We start from the raw sequence: 13495 nt of genomic DNA on the forward strand, positions 1-13495 counted from the left end.
TTACTAAATAATAATTATTTTACTAATATACCTCTTAATTACTTACTAATTATATTTTACCTGAATTTTCGTGTCTACAGTAATACACTCATATTACATGGGACGGAGGGAGTATCAATCAATACATCTAAGCATAATTCAAATTTGAATAGTCAATCACATTTAGATAATGGAACATTCTATAGGTAAGTATATGATATCTTTTGTCCCTTGCAAATACCTCAATAATTTCTTATCATGAATTTATATTTAATTTGATATCTATACATATAACTTTCTAAGTAGGCTATTTTGACAAGGATTCAAAATTTAAATATTAAATTTAATTATATATTCAAGTATACAATTAATGTAATATATTAATATAATTATATATTAAATAAATGACACTAAGTAGCATAATATGATATATATATATATATATCAGTGTATTGTATAATTGTATTTGTGTGTTCTAGAATTAGAGAGTTAGAATTAGTGTGTGCTTTTGCTTAAAAATAAAATTATTATATTTATTATATTTGAATTTGACTCAATTTATAATAAGTACATTAATTAATGTTAATATAGGGAGTAAATTCAATTAAGTTGGTGCTGATTTGACTGAATCAATCTATGCTATGGAAGTGACCAATTTATATATATATATATATCTCAGCGTAATTGGATTAAAAATTAGCATATGTTTGAATTATAATATAATATATGATAAATATTGTCATTATAACATATATTGATCCGATTAAATCAGTACTATCGGAGCAGTTGATCCCAGCCCTTAATATAGTATTATAATCGAATTGATATGTCGGGTTTGAGTTGAAAGTTTTAATCCTAATTTGACATGTTTGTTATCGTGTTGGGTTCGTATTAATTCGTATAAATAATTGGATCAAAATCTTTAATCTATCACCGATTATTATTCACTAATTTCTTTAATGAATAACATAAGAAACCATGCAAGCAATCGTTTCGATCAATTTTGGAGGGACATATTCCAAAGTTGTACTTGTCCCCACAGGATGAACTCTCGATATCTTCTTCCTTGGGGAATTGCAATTTTGGACTCATCCATTCAATTCAATTCAATTCAATTCATTTAATTTAATTTGTCGAGGACAATTCTTCACCTATATATATATCAATCTTAATTTCTGTTCATTTCATCGAAATTTCGAACACATTATTGCATTTAATTTGTTCGGACAATGGCCAAGGTTCCACCGAAGAAAAGCGCAGCGAGCTTACCGATCAGCAGCATCAGCCGCGGCGGTAAGAACAATGTTAATGTTTTTAGGACAAGGAGGTCGTCGGAGGAGATATTGGCATTGTTTATAACGGTGCTATGCGGGGGGTGGGCGGTGTATTATTACCAGTACCAGAATTTGCCGGCGGCGCTGACCCTCGAGCAGGCCGGGAGCACGGGGTTCTCGGAGTATGAGGCATTAAAACATGTCCGGAATTTGACCCAGTGGGGCCCACATTCCGTCGGGTCCACGGAACTCGACAATGCAATAAAGGTGCACATTATGTTTGTTAATAGTATTGATTTTGGTTTCGAGATTGTTAAAATATATTTAGAAAATATATATCATATTTATGTATTTGTAAGATTATTACATTATTTAGATGATTTGTACTGAAATATAGAATTTCAGTTTAATATTTTAATAGAAATAAATACTAAAAAATGAATAAGGCCATATTCAATTTTCACTCCATTTTTGCAGTTTACAATAAAAGTGGTTTTACTCCAACCATAAATTTCAATTTTCACTCTAAATAATTTTTCATATTTATAAATTACACCTCAACTTTAATTTATTTTATACATTATAATCCATACATATATAATTTATATTTTGTTTAAAAATTACATATATGAAAATTAACATTTATAATTAAAAACTATTACAAATAAAATAATTTTTAAAAAAATAAAATTAACATTTATAATAAAAAACTATTACAAATAAAATAATTTTAAAAAAAATAAAATTATACATTACTTTTAAAAAAATAAGATTATATATCATTTTTTTAAAAAATAAATTTATATATCACTTTTCAAAAATTATAATTATATATCACTTTTCAAAAATAAAATTATACATTATTTTTTTTAAAAAAAAAGTAAAATTATATATAAGTTTTTAAAATATAAAATTATATATCATCATTCTAAAAAATATAAAAATTACACAATATATCCAAAAAAATAACAAAAATACACCAAACACCACAAAATATTACAAAAATTCAACTCCGAAACACTTTACAAAACTGCAAAAACAGGGGAAGCGCTCTTTTGTCTCTTATGTTATGAATTGCAGTACGTGGAAAGCGTGGCTTTGGATATTAAGGAAAGCGCGAAAGGGAGTGTTGGTGTTAGGGTGGACGTGGATTTGTTCCATTCGGCTTCGGGTGCAAACCTTATGGGCGGCGGAGTATTCGATGGGAAGACACCTGCTTATTCGGATTTAAAGCACGTTTTGCTAAGAATTGCGCCAAAATCATCTTCTGCAAATTCAAATGGGCTTTCGGATTCTTCGATTCTTATCTCTGCCCACATTGACTCGGTCTTTGCAGCGTATGTTTCTAACTTTTTGTTTTTTTAAGTATATTGATATAGGTGGATATAAGGGTGTGTTCTTCCACACTTTTCTAAAAAAAACACATTTTAGTCCGTAAGTGGAGCTGTCACAAACTAGTTCTATAAGTGAAAATTTTTTGTTATTTTAATTCTCCGGCGCCGGAGATGTCCGCATGGCTCGTCAGAACCTACGTGTCCGCCGGGTATCCCGACATGTGTAGCTGAGTGTATTTTATATTAAGCCTAATTGAATGCAGTGTATTTTATCCTTCTTACAATATGTATTTCATAACCGTAATATTCAATTTCTCTTTATTCATTTCGATTTTCATAAAAAATTCAGCTTCACAAAAATTATACTTTATCCATCAACAATATATATATATTACCACATTTAATATTATACTCTTATGCAAAATATAAAAATATATTTTTAGTTTTCTTATATAATACAAATTAATAGCAATTATGCTGGTTAGATTAATAATATTTAATATATTTGTTTTGTGTTTTGATTTGAAGAAAATATTTAGATGTATAAATATAAATATTATATAAATAATATAAAAACAATAAGTGCTTATGATATAGTAATTTTTTAAAAAAGAAAATTTTGTTTGAATTTTTTTTAAAAAAATAAGAAACAAACCCAAAAAATATTTGCATGGAAATATTTTTTTTAAAAAAATAGTATAAATTAATTTTAAAATAAATAAAATAATAAAATCAAATGAAAATCATATAATAATTATATTTATTAATTTCTTTAATAAATAATAATTAATTACTAAAATTAAATTAATTTTGACACCGAAATTATTATTATTTAAAAATAATAGACTAAAGCTAATACATTAATAACTGGATATGATAAAAAAAAAAAAAAAAACTTTCTATCTCATCGAAAGATTGTCATTATTTTTAGTATTATATTGAATTTTAGTAAAAAAAAAAAATATTCATATTAGTATTGTGTAATATAAAAATAATGACATTTGTATAATATATTATAAGTTGAAAGGATATTTATTATGTTAAGTAGATTAGATCAAAATAAAAAATGACAACTTTAAATATCTATTAAATAAATTATGAATTTGTTTATTTTATATTTTTATGATAAAACTCTTTATAAATATTATAAGAAAATAATATACACATATACTAAAATAATACTCCCTCCGTCCCATATACCATGTCCAAGTTGCCGTTTCTGTCAGTCCCATGTACCATGTCACTTTCTTTTTTAAAAAAATAATTATACACTTTAATCTATTTTAAATTTTTTAATTTTTTTTTAAATTTTAATTAAACTAATTAGTTATTTTAATCTTAATTTATAATTATTTATATCATAGAATAATTCAATAATACATTTTTAATTGTCTATTAATTACATTCCTCCTAAAATACAGTGTCGGCTAGCAGACGGTATGTGGACAGGAGGGAATGTATAAAGTATAATATATATATATATATATTATATCAACCGAAAAATTTAACATAAATCGGAAACACATATTACCAAAATACCCCCGCGTACTCGTCTTCTATGTTATTTACAAACGAATCCAAAATTTCAAAAGTAAAATGCAGACCGACGTACCTATACTGGCTGTGTGTTTTTCATTTTCAGTGAGGGAGCTGGTGACGACTCGTCGTCGGTGGCTACTATGCTGGAACTTGCTCGAGGGCTTTCTCAGACCACTGCTGATTTGAAGAATGGTGTTGTATTTTTGTTTAATACCGGAGAAGAAGAAGGTTTAATGGGTTCTCACGCCTTCATCACTCAGGTTCCATTCATTCCTTCTCACTCATACAAATTATGAGTATATAATCGCTCTATATTTATTCTTCCTCTCTATTAATTAAAATAAATGTTATCAACCTGCCAAATCTTCTTCTAGTTTCAATGGTTTTGATGCCTTTTCATGGCCGAACTCTGCTGCTGATGCCGAGAGGTTTTTAATTTGTTGTTAATTATATTTAAGTTCGTTGCTGGACATAAGACCTAAGATTTTCGACTTTCGAAAGTGCCTATTGTTTGAATATTTTTTACAATCGCATACCTGCTGCAGCATCCTTGGAGGAAAGAAATTAAGCTTGCTGTTGATCTGGAAGCTGTGGGTTTGGGAGGAAAATCTGGTATTTTTCAGGTCTGTATATATATATATATATGTATGTATAAGTTCATATGAGTGCAATCACTGTCTATATCATTTTGTTTTGTCTAGTTTGGCTTCGAAGCTATATGTTTGTGCATCTCTATATACACGTACTTGAACTGTTTATATGTTGAATATAACTATAGTCTACACATAAGGAGACAGATGTGAACAATGGAGAAGAAATAGGAGAAAGACTTTCGTTTATTCTTGAGAAAGCTTTTAGTTACTCTCACTCTGTTTCACTCTAGCTTGCTAAATCCTTCATCTATACCTTAATTTATAGCAACATGGCCGGTCTAGTTGAGTTTCCGAAACACATATTTAGGTCACAACTTATGCATTAATCACTCCCGATCATACACATTAATTATTCACCAACTATTAACTAAACACATACTTCGAGTTTAATTCCAATTGATACGGCCATGTATTGGTTATTTTGTTGTTATTGAATTTATTTAAGAATAAGAAATATCGTATCAAGCTATTTTCGGGAAGAGTTGTGCGGAGTCCACGCTCGAGAATGCTGATACGACATTGAACAAAGGGTGAAATAAGGTGGAAATAAGGCAACTATGAAATTATTATTTGAATTATGACTTAATCGTGTTGAAAAGACTAATCTTTAAAGTTCCTCTCCACTTTCTAAAATTCTAAGTATTATTGCACCTATTTAGTCATGTTCATGACTAAATGAAAGGTTATATTTTGGAATATGATAATTTTAAAAAGGGTTTGTTTGTTTTGATAAAAAATCCCAACATATTTTTCTAAAAAATTTACTTCCTCCATCCCAGATATTTTGGATGTGTTACTGTAGATATGAAAATTTAGTTAAAGTATAATTAATAGGTAATTAAGAAGTGTATTAATAGAAATAATTGTTATTTAGTAAAAATAATTATAAATTAAGATTAAGATAAGTAAATAGTTTAATTAAGATTTAAAAAATTATAAAATTTAAAATGATTAAAGTGGATAATCATCTTTCCAAAAAATGAAAGGACAAGTTATGGACAAATTACTTATCCTCATTATTTTTATATTATTTACACAGTTCTCTATACTTTGCATTAAAAATTTTTCCTTCAAACCAAAACACAAAACAAACAAATAGTATGTAATTTTCAAGTATACAGTAATACTTATTAATTTTATTTGGAAATTATAAATTTTCAAATGAGGAATTAAATAAATTAATTACTGGATAAAACCTTATAAATTCAGATTTATTTAAATTTGAGATTTGGCAATTTAATAAAAATTGCAACTCTTCAAATTGAAATTTCAAATTGTAACTTTTCAATCAAAGGATGTATCTTTTGGATTCAAGTTTAAAGTTGCATCTTTAAGAAAAAGAGACCTCCCATCTACAAATAGGATTCTTGTCTTCAGAATTTTAAAAAGATAAAAAACAAAAGAAAAAAATATTTAAAAAATGAGAGAGTGAGAAAATACAGTCAGCTACAGAAAATCACATGTTCTATGTCAAAATAAGCAGAAACACTCTCATAGTCTCTTTTTGACATAGTACAGTCAGCAATAGAAAGTCACATGTTGTATGTCAAAATAAGCTGAAACACTCTCAGAGTCACTTTTCTCTTATGTCAAATAAGCATAAACACTCTCCGAGTCTCTTTTCTCCCGAATTCTGAAATATATTTTCTGCATACATAAATTATTTCTCAACTTTCTACTTGCTCGAAATTTCGTCTAGAATTAGAGTGTTGTTTTGTTTTATCATTGTACAAATTTCGTGTAACCCGATGCGTTAATAGAATCTAAATATTGTTTAAGGAAAGCGATTTACGTGACCAAAGTATATCCCAGATCGTCTATACCATGCTATATCCTATTTTTATTCAACCCCATACGATATTTTCCAACACCATCTCTGCACATGCACACAACACAAATATGCGTATTATATGTTGGAAAATATGTAAAACTCCTTTTGATTTTAGCATCTGAGTACATGTACCAAGCCAAGTAATGCCATAAAGAGAAAAGAGATGAAAATATTCTTTTGTTTTTATAAAAGACGCAGCCAAATCTACATATTGATGATATCTATGTTGCCTTACGATTTCTTTCGAAATTTTCGTATTAAAATTAATAGCATGGGTTAAACAGGCTGGTCCTAATCCTTGGGCCATTGAAAACTTTGCTAAGGTAGCAAAATATCCATCTGGTCAAATTACTTCTCAGGTATGTTAATCCTCCAATCATTTTTTGTTCATGAGCTAAAATTTTGTATCTCCTCAAGTTTGGAACTAACACTCAGCAAAACTTGTACTTAGGATTTCTTCTCTTCCGGGTTTTTAAACTCTGCGACAGATTTTCAAGTATACAAGGAAGTTGGAGGACTTTCAGGGCTTGACTTTGCATATACAGAAAAAACTGCTGTACACCACACTAAGGTAGTATACCTAGAGGAATTGCAATTTAAATATGTTATATAATAGTTTCTTATCAATGTCAAACATTTTTTTGTTGATTTGAAGCAATACTGGAATGCAGTATGAGGTTATCAACTATAATACCTTTTCATTGTAGAATGACAGAACGAAGCTTTTAAAACCTGGTTCTTTGCAACATCTTGGAGAAAATATGGGCCCTTTCATTTTGCAAGCAGCTTCTTCCGAGCTTCCTTCAATCAATGGACTAGAATCAAATCTAAAATCCAATGAGGACAAACCCATATATTTTGACATTTTGGTATTTTGATCAGCACTATTCAACAATACTTTTCGAGCTTTAAATTTCTTTGTTAATGCATTTTCTCTTCCTTGTTTGTTATGTTTCCTGAAATATTGTGCTAAAGGTACCTATTTCCAATCTCAGGGTGAATACATGATTACGTTTAGACAGGGAAAAGCCGATATGATTTATAATCTCGCAATATTGCTCTCTCTCCTGCTATGTATTGCATTAGTGATGATTGGTGGTTATTCAGCAGCAACATCGTTGGCCTTATCTTTTTTGGGTGTCATACTAATGTGGATATGCTCCATTGGTTTTGCTTCTATTGTCGCCTTCTGTCTTCCACTTGTTGTCTCCTCTTCTCCAGTGCCATATTTCTCTTCCCCATGGTTGGCAGCTGGACTGTTTGTTGCACCTGCTCTATTCGGGGCATTTGTAGGTCAACACATAGGTTATCGTTTGCTTGTAGCATATTTGTCCCGTACATTTAGTGGAAGGAAGGATCCATATACTAGCTTACAGGTCGGTATGGCTGAATTGGATGCTGAAAGATGGCTCTTTAAAGGAGGTTTACTTCAATGGCTTCTTGTACTAATAGCTGGAAATTACTTGAAGATTGGTTCTACTTATTTAGCTCTTGCTTGGTTAATCTTCCCTGCAATTGCATGTAAGTTTCGTTCAAAATCTTAGCATATTCTCTGTGGTATTTTGGTAAGGCTAATTGGGGTTCCAACCGAATGCATATATCTATTCTATTATGGGATTTGAAGATTAGAACTTGTGACTTAGTGGCTTGTAATATTAACAGATAATCATTTTTAGCACAACTTTGGATTATTAACAGTTACTTATTATTCTTCGTTTTTCACAATCAAATATGTGCTTCTTGAATCCCAGATGGTCTGTTTGAAGCAACATGGTCGCTGGAAACATTGCCGAGTCCACTCAATACACAGTCTCTGCTAGTTGGCATGTTTGCTCCTGTTGTGCTCACTGCTGGAGTGGTAATTCAATTGGCAGCTACTGTAATTGGATTCTCAGTTCGTTTGGTGGGGTAATATTTCTGTGTACTTGCTTTTGAAAAAGGACCTAGGATTCATGTTTTGATAAGCCATTTGTTTAGCTTATTTGATGCTCTCATAAATCCATAATGACACTTGAATAAGCATATGATGGCATGGAAGTAGGAACACATCACAAATGAATAGATGTTCTAAATCGTCGTCGTGAAGCTGTATTGCAAGGGCTTTATGACCTCTTTCTGATAGTACCTAAAGTGTGGTTGGACAAGCACAGTATAGTTCAATACTCACAATGTGGCATGGTATATTTTATATCCTAATCTGCAATTTGATGGTCAGATTAAATGCATGAAAATTCATGGCTGAGTACTTGCTGTTATCTTAGTTAAATCTATTGCAAATTGATGAGGCATAGTATATTTTTTCAGGCCATGATTTCTTGCTGAATTCATCTGCTTAAAATCATGATTTCAGTAACAAATCTATTGTTGTGCAGAAATCCAGGTGCTTCTCCAGACTGGATTGGAACCATAATAGTTGCTATTTTGATGGCTGCTATTGTATGTTTGACAATGGTGTACCTTCTGTCATATGTTCACATATCAGGTACTGAAACATAGCCATTAATGTTTTATCTTCTATCATTCTTCTTTTTCCATTAATTCATTCTATTCAATCTTAAGAAAATGGATTCACACCTACCCTTTCCATCAGACACACTAGACATAAGCTAGAAAGGTCCTACTTCTTAAGTTGTACCCTGTTTTTTGTTTCTTTTTCGTTGTCCTATTAAGCCTGTTGCATTGTTGGTTTTCTAGGTGCGAAACTGTCACTTATCGCTGCTACAGGAATTCTGTTTGCAATTTCTCTTGGAGTAGTTTGGGCTGGTGTTGTTCCACCATTTACAGAAGATACTTCCAGAGCTGTAAATGTGAGCAACCAATCTTTTTAATATATATATATATATATATATATTTTACACTGTTTCAATGCTATTCAGTTGAACAATAGAATATTTATTGTATAAGTGTATATTTATTTATCAAACTACTTCAACCTGGTCAGATCTGTCGCAGAATTAAAGAAACTATTTAAGCCTGTGCTTATATACATGATTCTATTTGCGTTTTGATGTCTACATTATTGTGCATAATAGGCTCTCTCTTTTTTTTTTTTTTTTTTTTTGATCGGATGCATAAGCTCTGTTTTTCTAACATGTTTTATGGTTCACATCACAAACAGATTGTGCATGTCGTGGAAACTAAAGGAGAGCAAAGCAGAAGAAGTGAGCCCATTTCATACTTATCGATGATCTCAACAACTCCGGGAAACTTGGACAAGGAAGCCTATCTTATTGGGGAAGGATTTATTTGTGGAAGGGACAGGTACATCGATTTTGTTACTTTTCAAGTGAACTACAGTTGCTGGACAGACAAGAATGCTTATCTTGGCTGGAATCAATCGGACATTCCGACAATCACCGTGCAAAAGGATATCGTAAAGAGAGGGATTCGGAATACTCAGGTGTTACTTGACACCAGAGTCTCTACTCGTTGGGTTCTCAAAATCAATATGAGGGAAATTGAAGATTTTCAGTGGAAAGGTACCCTATACTCACAAATATTATGTATTTTTTTCATGCATTTTTTTAAAAATACATTTATGCATAGATAGATACATCGTAACTAGTAAAATAGAATAATGCAATAAAATATACTATTTCGTATATTTCATTCTCAGTTTCTCAAAATCTCAGAAACAAGGAACTTTGTGTTTGTTTTAGTTGTGTATTAGCTTTGTTTTGGTGTTTTAGGAAAAATAGAAATGCATTATAAAATAAGTAGCAGAAAATTGAAAATAAAAACACACATAAATACAGTCAATTTTCATTATGTTAATATATAGATATAAAAGAGTATTTATTTGTTCATTATAAATATGCCTAGAATTTCTTTTAATTTAGGTGTATATTAAGTTACAACTACATAATGCATCATGTGATTTAAATATAGTCATTTATGAAAAGAATACTTTATTTGTTTGTCAATCTGAATAGTTTTCTTTCAATTTACAATCCAACTAATTTCCAACTTCTAAGTTTATGATTTTTTTTTTTTTGTTAAATATTATATATGTATATTAAAGTCAGTCAAAAACCAGTCCTCAATATATCTATGAAGTATACTATGAAACTGTATTTTAAATGGTCATTTCACTACTGCAAGATTACCTTGGCAGTCATGTTTTCCTATAACTCGTTTCAATTCACAGAAGCAAACAGTTCCAATGATTTAATCCCAAGGGGTGAAAAAAGTGTTCTTGATGGATGGCATACCATTCAGTTTGCCGGAGGGGTCGACTCCTCAAAAAAATTCAAACTCTCCCTGTTCTGGTTCAAGAATGGTCCTCAGACATCCAGCGACGATCCTCTTCTGAAGCTGAGAACAGATGTCGAGAGAAACACACCGATCACTCAAACTGTTCTTGATAAGCTCCCTGTGTGGTGTACCCTCTATGGTAAGTCCACATCTCCACACACACTATCGTTTCTAACTAGTTTACCGGTAGTAAAGTAAGGGTAGATTTCGATGGTTTGTGATGTATCCTTGCTTGTTAAGTGATGGTTATATCTTGTGTTAATAATGTGTGAACTTGAGGTTGACATTTCATGCTTGTGTCGACTCAACTCGACTCGGTGCATTAGAGAAAACACCTTTAGTGTTTATTGTTGTTAAGGCAGACATGATCCTGTAATAAAATCCCCAGTGTGTTTGTGCTTTGCTTAATTGCTTTGAAGAGTTATAATCAGCAATGGAACATTAATGGAAGAATAAGCAGCAGATGTCAAACATCAAAAGCTTTAAATTATCCCCGGTTTTAATCCCCCGTAAATTATTTTTTTATGAATTATTTTACTTTTGATTTGAATTCGAATGTGGAATTGAATTAATGACGATTTAAGAACGTCGTGTTGTATAGAATTATTTTACCTAATTATTTGACAAAAGTAGTAAAATTAATATATTTGTATATTAAATAAAAATTATTATTATTTAAATTATTTTAAATATAAATATTTAGAGTGTGTTTGACAAATAGCTTTTTGAAGAGTTGAACAGTTTTAGCTTTTGACTAGTCAAAAAGTTTAGGTGTTTGGTAAATTAGTTTTTTTTACCAAAAAATTAATTCTGAAAAGTTAACTTACCAACTTTTTGAAATAGTTTTTTCTGTAAAAAAAAAAAAAATTATTTCTTATATGTCCTTAAAAATCTATTATGCATTTTACACAAATAAATTTTTATTTTGATTATTTATTAATTATATTAGAATATTTTATTTTATTATAGTTTTACTTTTATAAATTTAAAATAATTAATTTTTATATATAAATTATTTTAATTGTAAAATATATAAATTTATTAAAATCAACGTCAAATAGAAAATATAAATATTAATAATTTATTTTTATATTAAAATTAGATTATATAAATTTTATACTAAAAATAAATTAAATTTATTGAAAATTATAAATATAATGAACTAATCGATAACTAACATAATAAATATATACACGAAAAATTTATTATTTTATATTTTCTATCATTTTCAATAGAAAAAAATATTTATATATTTCAATAAAAATATATTATTTTTAAAATCTAAATATAATAAAAATAAATATTTTTATAGTACTTTTACAATTTTCAATAACTAATAATAAAAAATTTCAAATATTCTAAACTCAAAAGAACATAATTGAATATATTAGAAAAAAATAAAATAAAAATATCTTCAATTGTCATTTAATTTATAAACAGCTAATATCAAACAGTTGTTTTACCAAACATTTTAATACAAACAGTTAATCGAATTACATAGTCAAACCAACTAATTAAATCAGCTAACAGCTATCAACTAATTAAATCAACTAACAGCTAACAACTATCCGTTAATTGTCAAACACGCCCTTAATGTGGAGGAAGATAAATTTGTATAAATGAATTATTTGGTGTGGATATAAAATTAAATGAATTTTTTAATAGCAGAAAAAGTATGACATGGAATAGATGAGAGAGTGGAAAAACTCACATTGGGTTTCTTTGATATACATGGCCTAAATATTGTATTCTTTTGGTTAATAAACAAATGAGACGTTTGATTAGTGACATGATATTTAAGGTAATATAGCGTAAATTAATGATATTATATTTATTATACTCCCTTGGTCTAGCTACAAACGACTTATTTTTTTATTATTTTTTATCCGTTCCATAAAAGATAGTTTATTTCTATTTTTGGTAAACGCACTTAATAAATATAAATCAATTTAATTAAATTTTTAACTTATATTTTTTTATCCTTAAAACTCCCAATTTTTTTATAAAACTAATTTATGATAATGATAAATAAATAAATAAATACTCTATATTTTTATTTATTTGTATTATATAAAATTTTATTTTCGATAATATTATATATTTTTTTGAGATACGATGTTAAAAGTATTTAAATATATATTTTAAATTTATTTTAATTATATATAATATATTTCTATTACACGTTATTATTAAATAACTAATCATCAGTATCTAAATTAACAGTATATATTTATTTATAATTAATATAAATTAATTTTATAAAAAATAAATTTTTTAAATATAAATAAAAATATTTATTTATTGAAAAAAAATATATAAATAAATAAATTTCGAGTGATCCTATATGTCAAATATTTGAAATTTAATTAAATAGATTTATATTTATTAAGGGTGCGTTTAATAATTAGCTGATAGCTTTTAGCCATTAGCTAATTCAATTAGCCGTTAGTTGATTCAATTAGCGGTTTGCATTAAAGTGTTTTGTAAAACAACTATTTGACATTAGCTATTTATACATAAAATGACTATTAAGGACAATGATATATTATTTTTTAATATATTTAATTTTGTTCATTTTAGTTTAAAATTTATGAGAATTTTTTTTATTAATTATTGAAAATTATAAAAATA

The 13495-nt window shown here is 28.4% G+C and overlaps 1 protein-coding gene across 2 annotated transcripts; it reads left to right on the top strand.

Moving 5' to 3' along the window:
• Nucleotides 1–1156: 1156 nt before the first annotated feature.
• Nucleotides 1157–11272, top strand: LOC127244779 (uncharacterized). 2 transcript variants are annotated; one of them, XM_051265269.1, is made up of 13 exons: nucleotides 1157–1520; nucleotides 2334–2590; nucleotides 4230–4386; nucleotides 4672–4749; nucleotides 6895–6969; nucleotides 7062–7181; nucleotides 7318–7479; nucleotides 7606–8131; nucleotides 8362–8518; nucleotides 8983–9092; nucleotides 9305–9417; nucleotides 9729–10089; nucleotides 10758–11272. In XM_051265269.1, the coding sequence occupies exons 1-13, from the start codon at nucleotides 1209–1211 to the stop codon at nucleotides 11060–11062; spliced, it is 2733 nt and encodes a 910-aa protein (XP_051121226.1). In that variant the 5' UTR covers nucleotides 1157–1208; the 3' UTR covers nucleotides 11063–11272. The 2 variants fall into 2 exon arrangements, with proteins under 2 accessions (XP_051121226.1, XP_051121228.1); XM_051265271.1 differs by lacking the exon at nucleotides 7318–7479.
• Nucleotides 11273–13495: the final 2223 nt, after the last annotated feature.

This window comes from Andrographis paniculata, unplaced genomic scaffold, assembly GCF_009805555.1.
Source record: "Andrographis paniculata isolate CXL003 unplaced genomic scaffold, ASM980555v1 Contig21END, whole genome shotgun sequence".
NCBI classification, from domain to species: Eukaryota; Viridiplantae; Streptophyta; class Magnoliopsida; order Lamiales; family Acanthaceae; genus Andrographis; species Andrographis paniculata.

Bases quoted from the DNA above. Each gene is read 5' to 3' on its own strand.
- LOC127244779 (XM_051265269.1), top strand. From the start codon at position 1,209: ATGGCCAAGGTTCCACCGAAGAAAAGCGCAGCGAGCTTACCGATCAGC. The intron at 2,591-4,229 runs GTATGTTTCTAA...TTTCATTTTCAG, and splicing joins ATTGACTCGGTCTTTGCAGC to TGAGGGAGCTGGTGACGACT. The intron at 7,182-7,317 runs GTAGTATACCTA...TTTTCATTGTAG, and splicing joins CTGCTGTACACCACACTAAG to AATGACAGAACGAAGCTTTT.